Source organism: Atractosteus spatula, chromosome 19 (genome assembly GCF_055471065.1).
Source record: "Atractosteus spatula isolate fAtrSpa1 chromosome 19, fAtrSpa1.hap1, whole genome shotgun sequence".
In the NCBI taxonomy this organism is placed as follows: domain Eukaryota; kingdom Metazoa; phylum Chordata; class Actinopteri; order Semionotiformes; family Lepisosteidae; genus Atractosteus; species Atractosteus spatula.
This window is the reverse complement of record NC_142724.1, coordinates 3015339-3037254: the sequence shown is the minus strand read 5'-3', so window position 1 is coordinate 3037254 and position 21916 is coordinate 3015339. Positions and strand designations below refer to the sequence as shown.

Genomic DNA, 21916 nt, shown 5'->3' with positions numbered 1-21916 from the left:
CTTTAATGTAGAGGACTCAGGGGTGTTGTGTTTCGTGAAGAAACATAGATAACTGTATGTCAATCAAGTAATCAACGTTTTACGAAGCTAAAACAACCACGAGGCGAACAGGCAGTTTGAATTTGGGAGGAAAAAAAAACCGCATTTTAAAAAGCAGGGTACGGAGAGTCCAGCCATGAGCAGTCCATTTTCAGTCCACAACTAAGCTGTTTTACTAAGAAAAGTAGACACGGACACTGGCATGTCTTTAAATAAGAGCCGGTCCGCCGGTTCGAGCCGCTCGGGGTTCGCCTCCTTCGCGACCTGCAGGCTGGTGGTTCGGTGAACCGGTGAACCAGCGCTCAGGGGCTGTGTCGTCACGGCAGCGTGCGACCGCGCCAGTGGTGTAGTGGTATCATGCAAGATTCCCATTCTTGCGACCCGGGTTCGATTCCCGGCTGGCGCAGAAGGGCGTTCCTGCTCCCTCTTTTTTTTTTTTTTGGACATACTCTAAATTTTTCTAGAATTTAAATCAAGGGATTGTTGCGGTAAAAAAAAAAATGTAACACATGATCAGGTACACGATCGTGGTAGCCACGTGATTAAAAGATCGTGCGGCTGCGGAGCCCAGAGAAGAGAAACCAGATGCATTCTGGGGATTATTTGTCATGCCATTTTCTGTCGGTGTTAACGTGATCTTTTATGTCCTCGTTTATGTCATTTGTAATAAACTTGTAAGCAAAACACGAAAGTTAGCATACATATGGCAATAAACGTGAACTAAGTAAATGTCCTACACTGACACTCTAAAGGAACTGATATTTTTAATTTTGAATAGATAAGGAGGGGAAACAGTCACGTTGTTGAAGCCAATACCTTTCTTTCAAGAAACAGAAAACGATCAAATAACTATTGATTACCGAAACAAGCGAGATGGGTCAAATGGCCTCTTGCTCTTTGTAACTCTTCTTATGTTCTTGTGCTGATTTCTTATTAGCGACTGATTTGTGACATTTAGATTTCTGAGAGGTTTTAAAGAAGGATTTTTAGATGCTGTTTATGTATCTGTAAACAAACTCTTTACATTAAGTCTCTTTTTCGAAAAAGGTTAAATGAGTCATCAAAAGTATTTGTAATTTCCAGATCACTTTTGATGCACACCTTGACGGGCATTAAGTTTGTCCCTCTCCAGACAAGATGTACTGTACATTTCCATACATTTATCCATTTGACAAACACTTTTATCTGAACCAAGTTAAAATTGCATCTCACCAAGACATGAAGGCTGCATAACTCCCATTGTGTAAATATTTGATCCAGTCCGAGTTATAGGAGAAATTCGAGGTTGTGACCTTTATTGGCTGATATAAAATGATGGGAACTTACTGTCCTTTACTTAGTAATCTGTATCGACAGAAACGTGGAGCAAAGAACAGACAGTAATACTGCTGATTAACAGAATATGCATCAGAATTGGAAGTTAGAAAAAACATATAGTGGATCAAGTAGCTATGAAATAGGATTATTGCGTCTGTTCCCCAGTTTTTCATTTCCATTGATAAAATCTTTTTTAATCTGTTAATACTTACCTTCCAGCTTTTCCTCCCTCCCAACTCTGTCCCACCCTATCCAGCCTTAGCGTTGTCTGCAATTTCTCATCTTCCAAATTGTGCTGCAGCAGACACTAACTGCTAATGGCCTAACAGCTATGAATATTAGATATGCCTCTCTTCTCTGTTGAGAAATGATGAGCTGTTAGAAAGCTGTTCGGGGAGAGGACGGGAGACTAAGTTCCTTCTAAGGTGCATCTTGGTGTCTTAAGAACGGGTGTGAAGGGGTCCAGTGTACTGGGCTCCTAGGTCTGTACCGTTTGATTGTCACCATGTGAAAACAAGGGAAACCGCTTTGTGATGTGGCTGTGCTGCGCAAGCTGCCGGACCAAACCTCTCTTTTTTGATGACAGAGATCTCACACACCCTAGCGGGCATCACACGGACAGAGGGAATCGATGACAGATGTCACTTGCCATGCCACAGCCGCGGGATCACCCACTCTACAACATGTGGATTTTGGTGCTGGCTGCTGACTTCCTGATCTCTGCTTGACGGCTGTCCTGTGGTAGCCGGGATTCAGGAATTAGGTTTATAGCATCTGGAAAAAAAAAGAGGGGGGGGGGGGGGGAATTTGGAAACACAAACACACTCAAAACAAGCCGTGAAAGCCTGTTTTGATTTTTATGAGCATTTGTGTTCGATGTTTTGGCACATCTGGGCAGGCTTCTTGAGAGACAGGGGCAGCTTTCCCCCCTCCAGTGAACAGAAAGTGAAGAATATCTTTTTATTTAATTTTTGGACCGGTCTGTGTTTTCTTCCTCTGGTTTTACTGGAAGTGCAGCGTCCTGTGCGTAGCGGACACGTCCCCAAGGGGAACATCAGTGTGAACGAGTTACCTGGTGCTACAGAGAAGTTTGAGAGGAGCCGGTCTTCAGCCTGGCAGTCTGTTCCTGCACAGTTGCGAAGCTGCACCTTGCTCTCTGTGTGCCACAGGCTGCGTGAGAGGACATGGCTGGAGACATTGTGGCTGGCATGGTGTTCAGGTTACTCTTGCCTCTGTTGCTGCTGGCTGGTAAGTAGAACTTCGTGTAATTGCCCAGAAAGGGGCAGTTGTCATGGGTAGCAATGTACAGTACGACTGGCAGAAACCTGCTGGGTTTTAGAAGGTGAATATGAATCTCCATTAAACACATTACAGCCACCATTGGGTAATAATAAGAAGAAAAAGAATAGAAATAATTAAAAAAAACAATCATGAAATAAGAGCAGCTCTTTAGGAGAAATCCAGAACTGTTATTTTGAATTCGCAGCAGCTATGTTAACATGCAGCCAAGATATTTTGTATTTACCGAAAAGGTGTTTATTACCAATAGTGAGACAGGTTGATAATATGGTAGCCTGGTAGTTTATTACTAGTACAGAAAGTGTATTTCCAATTTAATGAAATGACTATAACTGCAGTTGGGGTTTGTTCCCACAATTAACACCTTCTGTATGTATATGAATGTATGTTTTTTACACTTTATTATTTGTTCTCTGCTGTGTCTGATTTCGTATTCCTTACATGTTTACAACTTTGTGTGTGTGCAGAGGTGAAAGTTGTCCTGAAAGAACAGTCTGCAGAGCATAGAAGAGCTATTATTGAACAGGAACATTATTGAACAATAGTGCAGAGATATTGTATTCGGTAATCCTGTCTAGACACAGAGTTTGTCTGGACCTTTTTTGCTTTTTTATCCCAAAATCTTCCCTAAAGCTGTGCTTTTAGAATGAAATTTGTTAATATCAAATTGATTCTGCATGCAACGCCATTAAGTGTGGTCTGTAGTGCACATGTAGAAGTTAACGTTTATGCTGATGAGCTGTGTGCTGCCTGTCGTGATCTTTATCACCAAACTCTCCAAATCGGTTGTGAAAAAATACAAATATGGGTAGAGCCAAGAATGGGTTTTCTTCAATGCCATAAATAAATGCATTTGTAAACCCTGAGCTGTTGCCCAGATAGTTAAAACGCCGTCATCGTTGAAATTTACTGTGTGCTGTGATTAGCTAAAAACAGCTTAAAATGATTCAGTCCTATACACACGTATTCCAATTCTGTCAGGAGTTAAATGAGTCATAGCTTCACAACTTAAATAATGTAACTCCCCTTTATGCTTTGTGAAAAACAGAGTTTTAATTGGGCTCTTAATTAAAAAATGAGTAGCACTCACATCAATCTCCACACATCTGAACTGGTTAAATTCCAGACCTTCCAGTCCGCTCCAGCACAGAATTTTGTGCTCCACCAGGTCTTTAATTGTTTGATTAATAGAGCCATTTATTCAGTCAACCAAATAGGCAGTGAGGTGTATAAAAAACACGTGCGCTGAAATGATTTCGAAGCCTTGTTATATGACTTCCCCTGCTGTACGCATTTGCTCTTGTGTTTGAACCAGCAGACTAGATACTGGAAAATGGTTTCGTTAGACAAGTCACAGAGAGTTGTTGATTGGCTCGATTGAATGTACCGTATTGTTGATTGCACGTCTCCGTAATGGACCTGTGTTTTGAGTCTGAAACTCAGTTCCTGGTGGGCCTGCTGTCTTTTGTTCCAACTTATTAAGTCACTTAAACAATTAGTCTAATTATTCTCTAAGACATCTACAGTATAGGATTTTTCTAAAAAGTCTTTTACAGTCAGGTCTATAGAGCCTAGTTAGAAATATTTCAGTTATACAGTTAATTAATTAATTAAACCAACCGTGCAAATGAGAGATCAGATGGAATAAAACCCAAAATGCACAAGGTGCCCCCGAAAGCAAGTGTGAGATTCCTGCTCTGTAGCTTCTCTTTTTCTCTCTCTGATTCTCCACAGCCATTTCCTTCCGCTATAATGGTATGTCAGCGGTCTACCTCCTCTTCCTCCTCACCCTCCCTCTGATGCCAGAGCCAACAGTCTCCTCCATGCGTGGTGAGTTTCCATTCACCCGAGTCAATCGAGGCCCTGAAATCAATCAATCAATCAAGGTTTATTCATCAATGCACGAACAGTACAGCACACAGCAGGGTTGTCGGCAGTGAAATGCTCTGTCCGCGAGCTCGTTAGGAGGGACAGAAGAGTAGAAGGACAGGAGTTTAGAGGGATTAGATTAACAAAATGAAAAAAAATGAGGATACAATAAGTTACACAATTGTAATGTACAATACAATTTACAGATTGTGCGAAAGAAACACAAGGATCGCACACACACAACGCTCTGGACACACTGTTGACTTTGACGTGCCGCAACATTACAGCAGGGAGGCAGAGCAAAGCCATTGGGACCGGCACAATGCTAGACTTTCCCAACAGGACTCATCCTGGGAAAGAAGCAGCAGGGGTTCTTTCAGTGAGAGGGCCAGCGTTTCGTCACGTGCCAACTCCCTGTCGATTTCTGATTCGGTAGGGCAGGGGGATCGGCCTGGGCTGTCTTGGGATTTTAAGGATGGCATTTGCATCGAATTATGCATCCAGAAAGGATACCTGGGGGAGAGTAAGCCTGAAGACCCATTACAGTTCATGTTCTTCCAGCAGCAGGGCCTAGAAGTGCATGGGGTTTAGCATGGGGTGGCGTGAAGGTAGGAGCATCTTCGTGCTCTGTTTTACACGTGCAAGACTGTACGGAGCATTTTGGAAAGACAAGCCAGCGATGTGTTATTCGCTCTGAATGAATTAAGGTAAGATACTGGGGAATTAACTGGCTGCAGTGTCAGCCTCGTCAGGACGGATGTGCACAATCTGGAGAGCCCTATGGATTTCCTCTCCTGGCTGTTCTTTATGGCTTAATGTCTTCGGCGCGGCTGATGGAGAGGAAATTAAATGGCTTCATAAATGTGTCGGGATGACATCCCTCCGCTGCAGACGAAAAGAGCAGAAATGAGGCTTTTAGCAAAAATCTAGTTATTGGAAAAATGTTAGCTGGCTCAGCTACTGTGTGTCACGCTGAATTCTGTAGCAGCAAAAATCTATTGTTATCCCCATCGTTGGCACCAATCTTCCTGTCTTGAGCCCTCCTGCTTCTATTAAATATGAAATTCAATATAATTTTCTCTGAGTTAATAATTGCTCTTCAACCTCTGTCTTTTTAACCACCTTATAGTGGTTCAGCATGCAAAAAGACTCTATAGAAGCTAGTCCGTGGGTTGTGTTTCTTTGGAACAATTTTTCAGATCCTAAAAACAGCAAAGCCCTGTAAAAATTCCTTACAGCTCTAGAGGCTGTATCCCGAGGTTATCCCGCTTCCTCCCAGCCTCAAAGGAAAACGCGTTTTTCACTTGCCACCAGCTTAGGTAGCTGTGCCTGTGAACTGATAGCAATTCAAGAGGTGTAGGAGACACTGAACAGTCAGGACGAGCAGTTCTGTCCTGCCAGTTCCTACATTGTTCATCAATGGATAGAGTATTAATCATCGTGTTATAAACTGAGGGTCTGTAGGACATTGCTAAAGCATCTATAGATTGTTTAGTAGTGATGATGTTAGGGTTTTTCTAAGTGTTAGGCTACGATTAGGGTTTTTATCATGATCAGAATTTATCATTAATCACATCAAAGATCTACTGAACCCTTCTTTATGAAACTGAGTCTAACGCCAACCTTTTTTCATGGTTTCAGTAGTTTTGCTCTAGCATATATCGGCTTACTTGTGGATTTTGTTTCTTTATTGTCGACTTGTCCTTACAGCACTGTTTAAGCTAACCCTATTTGTGAGGTTGAAGGCTAATTTTGTGTGACGTACTGTACTATAAATGTTTCGAAGTGTGCAAAGTCTATGTAAAATAATCGAGAAATCAAATTTCATATCATATTTATCTGCCTAGAAAAGGATAATGAAACTGAACTGTTCTTGCTGTTTTCCTAAGTTTTGTATCTAAATTCTAACCATTTCTGAGTAGAAGTCAGAATTACAAATGTAGTATAAACGTATGAATGTGTGGTCTATAGATGTAGATGTGTGTGACGTTTTTCCTAACACAATATCTCCTATGTCAGCAGTCTTGTTCTCCGAGACAGAAAGCCACACTAGCTATCCAAGAAGGCGGTTTAAATAATGCAAAAGAGATTTGCCATCTCTGAAAATAATACTATATAATAAAAGTAGACCATATTATGCTCTCTGTTTTTTTATTGGAGTATAGGGAGCTGTTAAGGCCTCGTACTATACTAACTTAATCTTAAGAACTGTGTGTGTCAGCAAACACTGCTGTTTTGATGCTCCTGCATTTGAGACAACAGTGAGCCTTCTCCTTTGATGCCAGCAAACAGCCTCAAATGAGATTATTGGCAGGATATGATTATCCTCTAATGTAGTGTGCAGATCGCCAGGGTTGTGCATGACCTTCCTTGCCTCAGTAGCACTGATACTGGTCTCAAGTGAATAATTAGTCGGAGCTACAGGACGAGCTCGAGGAGGGCTTGTAAAACACATTGGGCTCATTGAAATCCACATTCTGGCAAGAACATGTGAGACAGGCTGAGGTGCAAAGATTAAAAAAAGGAACAAAAAGCAGAGTCTCTGTGTTGGTTCAAGTGTTGCATGTCTTTGGCTGAAGTGAGGGGAATATAATGTGTGACCTTGATCATTCATAATCCTAACGCTTACCTTCGTGGCTTGGCACCTCAGTACCTGTCTGACTTACTCTCTTCCTGCTCCCCACCTCGCCGCCTCAATCTGTCCCACTCTGGTTTCCAGAGGTTCACCCCCCAAACACATCTACACTCAGTGGGTGACAAGGCCTTCTCTCGCTGCGCCCCAGAGCTCTGGGTTTCTATCCATAAGGATGTCAGAGAATCGCCTTCCGTAAGTGCATTCAAACCCAGACTCGAAACCTTCTTCTTTAGGAGGGCTCTGGGTCTGCCCCTGCACCTTCTTCTGCCTCCTGAACCCTTGTCTGCTAACTTTGTTACCTCCTCTCCCTGTTGGTCTAATTAGTTACCTCTTCTCCTCGCTAACTTTTTGTTAACTGTAAAGCACCTCGAGAAGTTACTTTTAAAGGCGCTATATAAAATGAGGTTATTATTTTATTATTTAAAACCACATCAGCTTGGCGAGTATATTTCTCCAGGGATAGGCCTGAAAATATGGAAAGGAAGCAAAACCTGAACTGACCAGTCAGGTTCCCAGTGGAAAAAAGTGTCCTGGGTTACTTCATCTTGTGGGAATCTTTCAGCCCTAACCAAGGCACCTCACATTTATACACTGGCACATCTAAGAACTGAAGGCTGTTTAACAAATGTTTTGTTTTCAGACATACTCACTGCCCTTCACAGTGCTGAGGCCAGAGAGCTGAAGCTTCACCCAGCTGATGTAAGGCTGTCACAAAAAAAAAAATATTGCTGGAGAAACTAACCAGCGCAGAAAATTGCTATTAGTTTCCTTCTGGGTGAAGCCCATAGCTACAATGTGTAACTTTGCGAACACCGAGTGCTAACATTAGCCAGGTAAGTGCTCAAGTGCTTCCACCTCTGAGCCTGCTTGGCTTGATTGTGACGCTATTCCCTCCTCCTGCGAGGTGCCCCAGTCCCAACTGGACCAGTCCGTCACTCCCTGGCTCTCTTCTCTGTCTTTCCCAAAGGCAAAACTGGACGATTTCTGCGGTTCCTCTGCTATACTGGTATTACCTTCTTTACTCTACAGTGTGGACTGCAGATCACCTTCTCCTATGTCCCCCAGCACGGTAAGAAACAGCTGCCGTTCTAGAGGCAATCGGGCTGCCGCCGACTTTATGAGCCCTGGACTTGACCCAAAGAAGATCTCTCATGAGCTGGTTTTACTTTTTAATGTACTGCATTGCATTGATTAACCTCGTTCAGTCTTAAGCTTTAATGAAGTGTACTGGAAGTGGTTTCAGATATTACCTTCAGAAGAACGTTTTGACTTCATCGAATTTTTCTCCTTTATTCACAGTAAGTGGTGTTTGGGAGACTGTCCTCTATCACATTGGGATTATACGGTATGAATCATCAGTATATGGTCTTCCTACTCATTCCTGCAACGGTCTGAATGTTCACTTGCTTGGCATTCTAACTCTGTCTCTTTACTCTCACCCGGCTGTCTCTGCCGTGCCCTGCCAGGTTCAGTGTGGTAGACGCCGCAAATGTCGTCCGTCACCTGGCCCCCGACCTGGGCCTGTTCCTGGCCGCTCTGCTCATCCACAGACTCTGCAAGAAGCTGCTGAGGCCCCTGGCGCCCGTCGCCGTCCATGACAACTGCATCCCGCCCCCTGACAACGAGGTCGAGTGATTCGTGTCGGTACCCGTAGGGCAGATGTAGAGTCGTTTCTCTGGAACGTCACACAGTCTGGGGCTCGAGAGTGATTCCACCTGGAAGGACACCTGCGCTAAGTGACAGAGTAGCCAAGCCCGGGTCACGCCACTGTCCATCCTGGATACCTCAAGGACTGGCACACAGGGGCACTGATTTGTCAACAGCAGCTTTCACAGCAAAACAGCCACCCCTGAGACTTCCTGGTGGCCAGTAGGCATGTGGTGATATCAGTGAGGGATGCCAACAGAGGCACTGTCAGAATAACACATCAGCTGGCCCCAGTGAAACATTTCTTTAAGGCTAGATAGCACCGCACATCAGAGAGCATCCCTTTTTCTTCAAGAAATCGGTTTATACTGTAGGTTGATTTAGTCCGTTCAGCGACAATCCTTGTTCAGCGTATTTAATAGTCACTAGAAAAGCAACAGTGAGCTCCTCCACAGACGTGGTGGTTAGTGGCCCTGGATTCAGACAGTTCTCAGTTTAAAGTCATACATCTCTGGAAAGAACGGAACAGGATCTGGGGTGCACTGCTGAGTAGTAATGTTTTGTAAAATCTGTAGCATTATGTACTGTAGGTCAGAAGGTTTTTATTGAGTTAGCCGTGACAATGATACAGAGAACCAAAACTCAAAAGCTCACTGCAGTATTGTATTATGAAAGGTGCTATATAGAATGAAGATTATGATGGCATTATTAATTGTCATTAAGTCATGGTTATTATTGTTAAGTTTGTGTGTTGGAGACGGCTGCCTGTGTCTCTGCAGGATCGGAGGCAGTCGGAGTCGGAGTCAGAGTCGGAGTCGGAGAGCCGCACGGAGAGCGACGGATCGTGCCCGGACAGCTCGGATGAGTCTGGTGCGACCCAGGGAAGCCAGCCTAAGATCGTCCGGAAGCTGATGGTCTTCGCAGCCGGACTGCGCCTCCTGCTGGCTACCCTCCTCAACACTGCAGGCAAAGCAGTGGTGACCCTTCTGCTGGGGCTCGCAGGTACCAGAGCTCTCTCTGCACCACCCCAGTGGCGTACAGTACGTACTGTAAGAACAGGCGTCCACCTCAGCAAGATGAGCAAGATCCCCTTCAATAAATTTAGAGTTGCTTTCCCCTGAAATATAAGAATGCAGGGAACAAGCTTTCTGGCACTTCCTCCTCTTTATTTTCCTTGCTATTTCTGTCTCTTTTTTTTTACCTGATCCTCTCCGTTCTGCCCCCTCTCTGTCTAATAAGGGTTACAAGCAGGGGGAGTCTATTTACCACTTCAGCCCGTTTAGTAATGAGCAGTTAATCGATCCCAGGATCTCACGCAGCTGTTCATTGAAAGAAGCCAGGGTAGCGGCATCAGCGTCACGGCTGGCTGGGTAGCGTGCTTCGTGCCTCCACTCTTCTGTGCTCCCGCTCCGTGTCTCTCACTCCCGTCCTGCGTCGGACTGTCTCTGCAGGAATCACCCTGCCCTCCCTGACCTCAGCGGTGTACTTCTCCCTGTTCCTGTGGCTGGTGTGGCGGTGGGCATGCTGCCGCGCTCTCGGCCTGCTCTTCTTCAGCAGCCTGTGTGTGATGACGGCCATATTCAGCGCCGGCCACCTCCTCGGCCTCTACCTCTACCAGCTGCAGTACTTCCAAGAGCTCGTCCCTCCCCAGGACATCTATGCCAGGTACTGCAGCCGGGCCTGATCAAAAATCAGTAGAGCTTCAGTTCCAGGGCTTTTTAAATGCACGACAGATGGATTGCTGTACGTTTACAGGACATTTATATATGGAAAAGAATCTGACATTTGTTAATAGACATGCAGTCAATTGTCTCTAGATGTGTGTTATTGGCAGTTACATACACATAGTGTGCCGTACTGAATTTATAAATGGAATTTGAATCCCTAAAATATAGTGTTGCTCAAAAATCTATATTATAATAACAAAAAATTCTTTAATTTATTATCTGTAAAGACTGTACATTTGTTAGCAATTTAGCGTAACACTAGGATGCTACATCTTTAGGGAATTTATCCAGGAACATTTGCAGGTTATGTTGCTGTGCTTCAGCCAGGTTCAGGGTACGGACTGTGATTCTGCAGGTCTGACTATGAAGCGAACAGATTTCTGTTTCTAGATTTGTCCTTGGTAGCCCAGCTCAGGAGGTCTGTGGTGCACAAAGGGTAGCTTTCTGCTGTAGGGTCAATTCAGGTTTGCAGAGGAGATTCAGCCACTGCGCCTGTGTTCAAGAATGGGAAGCACAGTTCTCCTCTCTGTGAGCTAACAGTGTCAGGAGGGAACTAGGGGTGTTAGCTTGTTTGAGCGTCACTTCAAGAATGAAAAATTGTTGGCTGCATTTTTGCATACAGCCAATAGCATAAACTAAGCACCACCAAGAAAAAAAATATCATTAATCTAACCTGTTGTACGTTGCCCATTTAGGTTTATGGATAACAGTTCCTTTTCTCTCTGTTGTCTCCTAGGCTGTTTGGCATGACTGCTTTCATCCATACCAATGAGTCAGACCCCTATAGTTTGGGGGTGCACACTGATGCCACCTGGCCAGTTTTTGTGAACCCCTTGGTACTGCTGGTCCTGTACTACACACTAGTGGCCTTACTGCACAAGTGGGTCCACATTACAGAGGAGGTACTGCACATCGTCCTTCTCAGTTCACACCCACTTTGGGACTGCCGGTGCCTTCATGGCTCAGATCTCTCCGTGTTGATAATCTGCAGGAATCCCTGCCCAGGCTAGACAGCAGACTGTCTGAGGGACCCCACAATATCCGGGGGATGATGTGGGACTCCAGGAATGAGAAGAAAAAGGTAAAAAGCACGAATTCTGACGGGAACAGCTCACCAAAATAAGAAAAATCTGAAATTTTGCAAGCTAGGTGCTGGATAAGAGCACAGTAAAAACAGCAATTTTATGGCATACATACAGTATCAACAGTGTGTTTGAGTGACAGGGCAAGTGGCCATTTTTCATTCTATAATGACAGCCATTTTCTGTTTTATTCTCTTATAGCTGCTTACCAGCATGGATGAGGATAACAGTGTTGCGAACGAGGTATTTCCTCAGATTTCTCACAGCTGGGGCCTCCCCTGGAGGTCCGAACCGTAGTGCACGAGTTACCCCACGTGCTTGTCTGAGACTCTGACACTGCTGCGTGACATAAATTTGTCATTTCAAACACCAGCTCACTGCACGTTGTAAGAAATGATTGGCCAGTCAATAATTTATGTAGTAAAGATTGCATATTGGTTATTATCCATCTAGCCATTTTTTAACCAATTCAGGGGCATGGGGGAGACTATCCCAGCCAACAATGGGCACAAGGCGGTATACGCCTTGGAGGGGACACCAGTCCCTCGCAGGGCAGACTGACATAAGCACAGACATGCACGCACACACACACACACACACACACCTAGGGCCAGTTTTCTCAAAAATGTGTTTTTGGACTGTGAAAGGAAACCAAAGCACCTGGAGGAGACCAGCAATGACACAAGGTGAACATAGAAACTCCACGCAGACAGCACTCCAGGTCTGGAATTGAACCCTGGTCTCAGTGAAATGTCCTTCATCTTTGAGTGTTTTTCTCTGATTTCATCTGAACTGTGACTCCTCTCCTTGTTGAAGGAGCATATTTTCTTTTCCGCTGCACCTTGGCCGGACGGGTTTCTGTCCAGTTGAGTAACCTGCTCTCTCTGTGTCCTGGTGGCCTCTCTCTTCTGACCCCTGGCCAGTTTCTTGTGCCTGTCCCGGTGTACGTCTGTGCTCTGCTCTCCTCCTTCCCATAGGAGCCCAGCACCTTCCTGCTGAACGGCAGATGGCAGGACCCTGGAAGGCTTCACCTAGGCCCTGCCCTGAGAAAAGAGGAGGAGTGCCACGCTATGCCAGTCTACCAAGAGGAACCTCCAAGCCCAGGTAGAAGCAATCGTAATCATAGGGTCCTTGGTTCAGCGCTTGAGAAAGGCTGATGATCGTAACCACTGAAGAAGAACTGTCTTTATTCATCTTTATCTTACCGCATGAAGTGAATTTGCCCTATCGTGTTTTATTGACAATACAAATAGTTACTCAGGTCCATGTTGGGATTTAGATGTGTCCTTGAAGTTTGTGCATCTTTCTGTGGTTGTAACTCTTTCTTGTTGCTCCACCGCTGGCATTGTTTATAAGCTATAAATACGATAAATGATAAATATTTTCAGTTATTAAAGTTATCGTTTATTAAGCCTGTAGTAACCCCTTGAGCAAGACTGGTCAAGTGTCCCCCTCTCGTTTGTGCCTTTCTTATGTTCTTTCACAGTTTTATACAGAGGTAACAGATGCTTGTACCTTGGGACCTATGGTCTTATCTTTGTTGAGACTGCAGACCTGGAAATAATTCGGTTTGACTAGCACTGTAAATACTGTAAGTGTACAGTCCAGGCAGAATTAAAACCAGCAGTTTTAGATTTAGTTCCAAACATACCTGGAGCTGTCTCCTACTGACCAGGTGAACAGGAGGTGGAACTGATCACTGGTTGCAAGCTTCCTGGTTGCAAAGTTACAGAAATCGGACAACCGCAGAGAAGCCTGACACACGGTCTACACATTCAGAGCATTTTTCTGAGAGCTAGTGCTGTTTAGCAAAATTGACATGAACAGCACAGGGTACCTGTAGCCTCCTGCCCCATCTTTAAAACAGTGAGAGTATTAGTGTGTGGAAGAACGGCCCATCCCCCTGGTTTGTGACTGCAGAGTGCTGTCGCTCCTAACCGAGCTCTTTCTCCTGCTCCTGTCCTCCTCTGACCAGAGGCGGAAGAGGAAGAGGAAGAGGACAGTAAAGACGAAGAGAGCTTGGAGGGGCTCACTGAGACAACAGCGCCCATGCCTGCTCCCAGTGGGCTGGTTGTGTTTGGACAGTTCATCATGAAGCAGAGCTACGTCAACGCTCTCATTGTCATGATGGTAATAAGTACTATGATTCTGGTGAAAAATATTGCTATTACTGTAAGCAGCAGTAGTCTACTTCTTTTTAGTCTCTTCATTTTGTGCTCAGCTGTTTTCACCATCTTAGCCTTGGACTGCTCTCGTAAGTCCGCTCCTGACAGCGGCACACTGCCGTCGATTTTCTTGTGGTCGCAGGTCTGGAGCATCACCTACAACAGCTGGCTGACCCTTGTGCTGCTGGTGTGGTCCTGTGGGATCTGGATGCTGCGTGACCGCCGGCGCTATGCCATGCTGAGCGCGCCCTTCCTGGCGGCGTACGGCACGGCACTGGTGCTCTGCGCCTTCGTCAGCAGCCTCCGGCTACACCGGAGCGAGCTGTGCCCGGGGGTGCCCTCCGCCATGCTCACCGACTTCGACCTGAGGGGATACCCCACGCCCTGCGCACACCTGGGTGCCAAGGTGGGCCGCACGCCCACACGCCCACAGCCCCGCGTCACTGCCACGCAGGGGCTGGTCCCTTCTGAAATATCCAGCTCTTATTGTATGACCCAGCTTAATCATATTACCATATGAAAGATACAAGAATGCATTCCTGGCTGCTGTAATTTGTTCCTTGCTGAAATACCTAGTCTGATCAAAGTGTCCATCCAACATTTCTTAAACGCGGCCTGCCCCCTTTTTTTTTTTTTTTTGATCCCGCTTGTTCTCCTGTTTTTTTGGAAGGTCACGTCATGAAACTCTTTCCTGGTGCGTCTTTCCCGCAGGTGTCCTACGCCTTCACCTTCTGGGTGTTACTCCGGCAGCACCTGACGGAGAAACGGCAGGGGCGGTGGCTGCAGCAAGCCCCCCTGGAGGAGGTGAAGGTCTCGCAGTCGGGTGAGCAGGCCGCTCTCTTCCTCTTCGCCTCCTGCTCCTGTTTCCACTTGCCTGTGAGAAGTGGGTGAAAATGCATTTTAAAAAGCACCAAGAAGGCATTAAAAGGACATGGAAAAAACGTACAGCTTTAAGAAAAGAGCAAAGGTTCGTCACTCTGTTTCACTGCAGGCCTGCAGAAGAGCAGTAAAGGCAGAACCTTACTGGGGGGAGGTGTGTAATGGACATACTGTACAGCGCATGTGTAAGAGCACATGGCTGGATTTCCTCTACAGCAGAAGCATGTGTCCCAAGCTGAAGGCACCCCAGCTCGCTCCTGATAAGCGATCATCCTAATTTCTTTATTTTGACCCTGCTCTCTAGGAGAGGAAAGGCGGTCCTCGGCCCTGATGGAGCTCCTGGGATCTCTCGTGAAGGGCACGCTGGTCAAGTACTGGATCTTCTTCTGCTGCTCCATGTTCTTCGTGGTCAGCTTCACCGGGAAGGTGGTGGTGTACAAGATCCTCTACATCGTGCTGTTCCTGTTCTGCGTGGTCCTCTACCTGGTGGGCTTACCTCGGCGTCTCTATACTTTTCTGCACTCTGAACCTTTTTTCCCAAAATGCAGTGTTTGACCTTTGTCTTAGTTCGTTCTTAGAACCTCCCACTAAAACAAAAGCAGTTCTCTTAAGGGAAAATGTTCAGAACAGTGTTCTCTGAGAGGGTTTTAGCATTTAGATGAAATGACCCTTAGCTCCAGCCTGCTGAATAGTTCTGTTAGATTCTCGAGGGCCCAGCAGGAGCAACAGATAGAGAGACACTGCTGGTGGCCTGTGGAGGAGAAGTAGCCCAGCCTTCTACTCTCGCTGACAGGAGCTCGTGTGCTCCCCCTGCTCCCTCCGCCTCTTCCCCAGGTGCGTTACGATGTGTGGCGCAGGGTGCTGAAGTATTTCTGGGCAGTGGTGGTGGGCTACTCCATGGTGGTCCTCATTGCCATCTACATATACCAGTTCAAGACCGTGTCCGGCTTGCTGCGGCAGATCATCGGCATGTCGGAGGAGGGGTGAGTGCCTGTTCACTGGTGCGCAGATTGTCTCAAGGGCAGCGCTATTCTTTCGTTCCTCTGTAGCTCTGCCCTCTTCTTTTTTCTATCAGTGGCAATTCAGCCCCCACTTTATCTCTTATGCTAGCAGCTATACCACCCTGCGTGTCCCAGCTGGCAGCCCCACTGGAGCTCAGCAGGGGTGAGCCTGGTCAGTACCTGGATGAGAGACCTCCTGGGAAAGCTATGGTTGCTGCTGGAAGAGGTGTTAGTGGGGCCAGCAGGGGGCGCTCACCCTGCGGTCTGTGTGGGTTCTAATGCCCCATTATAGTGACGGGGACACTATGCTGTAAAAAGGAGCTGCCCTTCAGATGAGATGTAAAACCGAGGTCCTGACTCTCTGTGGTCATTAAAAGTCCCAGGGCGTTTCTCGAAAAGAGTAGGGGTGTAAACCCTGGCGTCCTGGCCAAATATTCCCTGGCCTTTACCAATCATGGCCTCCTAATAATCCTCATCAATGAATTGGTGTCATTGCTCTGCTCTCCTCCCTACTGACAGCTGGTGTGTGGTGAGCGTTCTGGAGCTCTATGGCTGCTGTTGCATCATCCAGGTGGGGATACACATTGGTGGTGGTAGTGGGATTCCCCATGACCTGTAAAGTGCTTTACCGTGTCTCTGCGTCTCGGAAGCTTTCCCTCTCTTCCTCTCTGTTCCCTGCTGCTCCCTGTTCCTCAGCCCAGCCGGCAAGCCTCTCGCCCTCTCTGTCCCGCCAGCCTGCGCGACCTGGGCCTGGAGCAGTACGACACGGTGGAGCTGTTCGCCCGCATCCTTCTGCCCTCCTGTTTCCTCCTGTCCTGCATCCTGCAGCTCCACTACTTCAACAGCGACTTCCTGTCCCTCACCGACCTGGACAATGTTACCGTCCGCCAGGGACCCTCCAGGTGAATGACTCCTCCAGATATTCCCACTGTTCCTTTACAAACGCTGACCACAATAAATCTGCACTTGGTCCATGGTACTCCCATGCAGTGGATGTGCTTGATTTACCCTGGCTTACAATGCCTCCCCATGCTTTACCATGTTTTCCCTGTGCTTTACTGCATTGTGATGCAATTTTACTTTACTTACTTTACTCTGCATGAATTGTATTTACTGTATGCATACTATCTTTCTGGGCTGCGTTTTAATCAATAAACCCTTTACATTCCAGAGGCTGCCCTGTCTGTTTCTCTCCCTAAATATTTGTCATTTTCTCTCCTCCAGTGAAGAAGCCCTGAAAGCCAGAGTAAGCATGATCACAGAAACGTAAGTCACAGTCGACTTCCCCTTTAGAATGCAAACCTTGATCTTGTACCACCGCTTCATCAGTATAATCAGAAGTGGTGATGTACTGTGTGTCTTTTGGCAGATTTATACTCTGTTTTGAAAGGGTAAAGAGACATGGGGGTTCTTTTAATACTGTTTTCTTTAGGCACTATTTATAGATACAAAAGTACTATCACTGAGTTGTTGGAGAATTATGCTCAGTAGTGTAACGCATGTAAATTGTTAATGCTGTTTTAGTAACTGCATGCTGTAGAAGGGCAAAGTTCTGCACGTACTCATTTTGTGATTTTCTCCCCTTTAATCAGAATTAAAGAGAATATTGAAAAACTTCAACAAAGGTAAAACACTTTGCTTGTTGTTACTTGATCAGCTGAGAGCTGTATGCTTAGTCTTTCCACGATCAGTTTTTAATTATTCCTTAGTTTAAAGAGTAAAAAATCATGTCGATACATTACTGCGATCATAATATCCTTTCTTAGTAAAAAAAACACTTCTTGAGTGGAACAAAAAGACTGTTACTATTTATAAATATTTTGAGGAAAGATTTTTTTTGTGGGATGGGCGTCAGGAGAGTTGAGATCTAAAGACCCAGGTGTAACCCATGACTGGGAATGTTCAAGTGACAGGAGTGCAATGACCTCAGTAGCAGTAATTCTGGGGATTCACGTTGGACTTAGTGGTCAGGGGAACATTCCACTCTTCCGCTGTCTGTGTCTGACAGGCTGGCCAGGGAGCAGCTGGGGGGCTGCAGCCAGGACACCCCGGGTGGGGCCAGGCTGTCTGAACAGATCAAGGACTGCGGGCAGACCAGCACGCACCCAGAAAGCGGTCCGTATCACATTTATGGCAGCACCCCCAATCTTTCATTACTGACTATTAGAAGAGGGACATTTTCTTTATGTTGTTCCAAAGTGAACAGATATTTTAGCATCTTAAATCGAACAATTATAATTCACTTGTGGGCCATCCAGCTATTCAGCAAATACATTTAGCCCCTGACTGTGCTCCTCTCTTTTTTTTTACCATCTGTGTCAAATTGAAGGAAGGGACTGTTTGACATCTCACCTGTTGCCTGATTCTCTACAGACTTTCAACAAATGCAGATGTTTGTGTTTTATTTTAAGGCAGAGTCGTTTTTTATTCTTCTTCTTCTTCTTCATTTTAAACTTTCATTTTTTCTTATGTTTATTATTTTTTAAGTAATCTGGTTATATCTTATGGTTGTATGTTATGTTGTGTCTGATGTTTTTGTGCTGCTGTTCTTATTGTTTTATGGTTTAAACCGTCATGAGCACACCGAGGCAAATTCCTAACACCTAAGTGGGTATGGCAATAAATATAAAATCTGGAAATATATCGAATCTTGTCGGCAGCTTACAATCTCCCCAGCCATGTCACTCTTTCACCGGGCCGGCGGCTCTAACGCCCGGCCCTGTGTCTGCTCCTGCACGTCTCTCCTGCAGGGGGGCGGCTGAGCCAGTGGGGCCTGATTGTGGACCGGGCGGGGCTGCTGGCGCTGCAGGGGCTGGAGGGGCTGCAGAGGGCCCAGGAGCTGCTCTGGAGGCTGCTGGAGCTGCACTGCCTCAAGATCGTCTCCTCCGGCATCATCTGGGTCGCGCTGCAGGAGGTCAGACCCGGCGGAGCGGGCTCGTTCCCGTTCGGACCCAGCCTAAACATCCGCGTGTGCGGTTGTTGTTAGCCTGGGCCTGGGGTGCCTTGTTCCGAAGTGCCTGCTGAGGTTGCGTGGGCTTGGACTGGCCGATTTGTGCTTGGACTGTCCTGCCACCCCAGCCCTTGGGATCGAGCGGCGCTGCGTGACCAGGCAGCGCCGTCAGTGAGGCGTTCCAGCTGCGGCTGGCCTGCCAAATGACTGGCGGCTGCGACAGCTGGGCGTGTCGAAGGAGAGGGCGCTCAGATCCGCACTCTCCCTGCGTGGCACAGCAGTCAAGCGGATTAACAGCTCTCCCGTCTCAGTTTGGGAGTTATTAAAAAAAACAAGCAGTTCATTGCAAATATAAAGTCCCTCTTATAACTGTCTTGTTTTTCCCGCAGTTATGCACTCTGTGTTTTTCAGATATTGTTTTTACCGTATCTTCCTTTTTTGCTCCACAGGTAACGAAAGCACAAATATCACAGTGCAAAAACATGAAAGGATAGCATAGCACAAAAAAAGAGGCAAACGACTCTAAGAGCTGCCCTTGCTTATTTTTACCTCTGGTCTACTGTATATCAGAGTCAATGCATCTCAGAGCAGGTCTTTCCATGCAGGCAGTGTAAGGCTGCCATATTTTGTACAATATATTATATTATTTCTTATTGTAAATTTTTTTTTATATATGTATAGACTTCTGCTAATTTTGGCAAACCAGAAGAGTGGAGTCTAACCACAACTGCAGAGTTAGAAATGTTCTCTTAATAGCCAATAGCTATTAAGGAAGCGTGGAAGCGTGATATCTGCTGCACTGTCTATGCCCTCCGAGGCTCGGTAAAGCTGTCCATCACTGCGCCTGCGTCCCCAGGTCTCTCTGATGAATTTCCTGTTTCTGGTGCTGTGGACCTTCGCCCTCCCCTTCAGGCGGCTCCGCCCTCTGGCCTCCGGTGTGTCTGCCGTCTGGGCCAGCGCCATGGTCGTCTGCAAGATGATGTACCAGCTCAAGTTCATCAAGCCGCTCGAGTACTCCTCCAACTGCACGGCCGTGAGTCCCGCCCGCCCGCTCGCCCGCCGGCCGGCCCTCCGAACTGCCTTCCCTACAGCGCCGCCGTCTCTCAGTAGAGCTCCCAGTGTTACTTTGCACCACGCAGTCCTGCAGCAAGATGGGCAGTGTGTTTATTCTCTTAGCCAAGGTTTGACCTGGCGTAATCCCCTTTATTTTATCTGAAACCTAAGAGCAAGACACATCTTGTCCCATCAGTCAGTCTGGTCTTGATCCTTCAGCTCTGTTCCTCCCTGGAGAGTCTCACTTTCTGCCGGTAAGATGCCACTGTGCTCCTCCAGAAAATCTCTGGGCTCCCTTCTCCATCTGCCTTGAGTTGTCCGTTGGAAAGTCGTGCTAGCAACATTACTGGTGACATTCGAATGACCTGCACCAGCCGCGTCAGATAGCATGACACAGGCACTGCACCGTTTAATGTTGGTCCTTAGGGTATATTTATGGGATTTCAGGATTTAAAAAAATCAGGTATTTGTCATTCCTGGTGACCCATACCTTGGTCCTAGATGCGACCTAAATATGTGAAAAACCTTCACAATGCACTTTACTGCAAATTTAATGGCTTATCCTTTAATGGTGATGATTGTCCAAAAACCCTCCAGGTGCACAGCTTTCTCTCGGTGACTTCAAGGCTGTTTTTTTTTTTTGCAGAACACAAGCCTCAAATAACCCATCTGTTTTTACCTGTATATTTAAACATACAGTAGGGAAAAAATTGGTGCTCACTACCGGATGACTTTCAAAAACCTTTTACAGATGTTTGAATTACACAAGAGCTCAGTGCAGTATAATGTTATTCTTGTTTTCTTTATCAGCGGCTGGTGTCTGCGAATCAGACTGTGGCCCGTGGGAATCTGGAGGAGCTGCTGAGGACGTCTGTGCTGTACGTGGAGCCAGTAGACCCAGCGCTGTGGTGTGGTGCCCTCAGGAAGTGTGGGGACAGCATCTTACCATGTCTCAGGGTACGGCAAGGACTCTGTTCCGAACTCACACTCGGTTTTAGCTGATAATCTCTTGTTCCCAGGTCTGGACCCATAGCTAGAAAGTGACAGGCCATGAGAACAGCAACCCTAAGCTTCTTGTTTCAGAGGAATTACCTCATTAGTGAGTTCTTGGTTCACAACCTTCAGTTAGTGGAGTTCATTGGGCTGGGATGGGTGGAATTCCCAAGGGGAAAGAGAGGTGTGGAGACCGATCCCGACCGTTTTTTCATTGTTCAAGGGAGAGACGCCCACAACACACTTGGAGTGCACAGATGATAAAAATGTTCAATCCCATGAATGTTCTGAAGTCGCAATTTGTAGAAGCACTATTAAAACCTGCGTTAACGTTCTGGAAACGGCGGGCCCCCGTCCACAGCGAGAGTCCCCCGAGTGGCCCTCTCATTCATCTCTTTTTCCTGGCAGAACCACCTTGCTGTGCTGGCGCTGCTGGCGTTTGAGGTGACGGTCCATCGGCACCAGCGGTACTACCGGCTGCGGAATGGCCTGCAGGCACCCGTCAGTGGCACGCTGTTCAGCGGCATCACCCGGCAACACCTCGACCAGGGCTTGCTTCCATTCATCAAGTACTTGGTGAACTACTTCTTCTACAAGTTCGGCCTGGAGGTGAGAGCCCCTAAGAGCTGCTGTAGACCCGTGTGATGCGGCTTGGCGTGTTCCGTGTGCCGTGCCGGGGGGGGGGGTGAGCTTCTCGGCCGGCCGCTGATGTCTGCCGTCCCCCGCCAGGTGTGCTTGGCGGTGGCCGTGAACCTGATCGGCCAGCGGATGGATTCCTACGCCCTGCTGCACTCCGTCGCCTTGATCGCGGTCCTGTCCCGGCGACGGAGAAAAGCCATCGGAGAGGTGTGGCCCAAGTACTGCTGCTTCACTGCCGGCCTCATGGTCTTTCAGTATCTTCTGTGTATCGGAATCCCGCCGGCACTGTGTTACGGTAGGAATTCAGAGGAGTTAGGCATGGGGCACGTTTGGTGGACGTTACAGATGTATGATGTGCATTTTCCCCTTTCCTCTCACTTCCCCACTCTTATTCTTGGTTATACCCTCGTTCTGTTTTTTCCCTCCCCTTGTAAGATTACCCCTGGAGGACCTCCAGACATCCTTTAAGCTCCAACCTCATCAAGTGGCTCTACCTGCCGGATTTCGCCATGCGGCCCAATCCCGTCTTCATCATCTGTGAGTCCGTCCTTCCCTCGTTCGGCCGGGCTGCCCTCCCAGCCGTGCAGGCCTCTGCGAATGCTGGTGTCCTCGTGAGCCTCA

At 46.9% G+C, this 21916-nt stretch overlaps 1 protein-coding gene and 1 non-coding gene across 2 annotated transcripts in view; both read left to right on the top strand.

Annotated features, from left to right (window-relative positions):
• The first annotated feature begins 374 nt into the window (after window positions 1–374).
• trnag-ccc (transfer RNA glycine (anticodon CCC)) lies at window positions 375–445 on the top strand. Its single transcript has one exon. It is a non-coding gene; the product is annotated as a tRNA-Gly (tRNA).
• A 2095-nt stretch (window positions 446–2540) lies between these two features.
• Window positions 2541–21916, top strand: part of LOC148817867 (piezo-type mechanosensitive ion channel component 2) — a 39480-nt gene continuing 20104 nt past the window's right edge. Inside the window, exons 1-26 of the mRNA XM_088937825.1 lie at window positions 2541–2604; window positions 4390–4485; window positions 8127–8228; window positions 8459–8504; window positions 8626–8785; window positions 9598–9808; window positions 10258–10471; window positions 11270–11435; window positions 11525–11614; window positions 11817–11858; window positions 12593–12719; window positions 13102–13113; window positions 13591–13745; window positions 13923–14186; window positions 14492–14603; window positions 14964–15145; window positions 15494–15642; window positions 16395–16562; window positions 16885–16926; window positions 17669–17775; window positions 18411–18574; window positions 19467–19643; window positions 20474–20620; window positions 21065–21265; window positions 21386–21590; window positions 21731–21832. Of these exons, the coding sequence (XP_088793951.1) occupies window positions 2541–2604; window positions 4390–4485; window positions 8127–8228; window positions 8459–8504; window positions 8626–8785; window positions 9598–9808; window positions 10258–10471; window positions 11270–11435; window positions 11525–11614; window positions 11817–11858; window positions 12593–12719; window positions 13102–13113; window positions 13591–13745; window positions 13923–14186; window positions 14492–14603; window positions 14964–15145; window positions 15494–15642; window positions 16395–16562; window positions 16885–16926; window positions 17669–17775; window positions 18411–18574; window positions 19467–19643; window positions 20474–20620; window positions 21065–21265; window positions 21386–21590; window positions 21731–21832 (3505 nt within the window). The remainder of the gene's footprint in view (window positions 2605–4389; window positions 4486–8126; window positions 8229–8458; window positions 8505–8625; window positions 8786–9597; window positions 9809–10257; window positions 10472–11269; window positions 11436–11524; window positions 11615–11816; window positions 11859–12592; window positions 12720–13101; window positions 13114–13590; window positions 13746–13922; window positions 14187–14491; window positions 14604–14963; window positions 15146–15493; window positions 15643–16394; window positions 16563–16884; window positions 16927–17668; window positions 17776–18410; window positions 18575–19466; window positions 19644–20473; window positions 20621–21064; window positions 21266–21385; window positions 21591–21730; window positions 21833–21916) is intronic.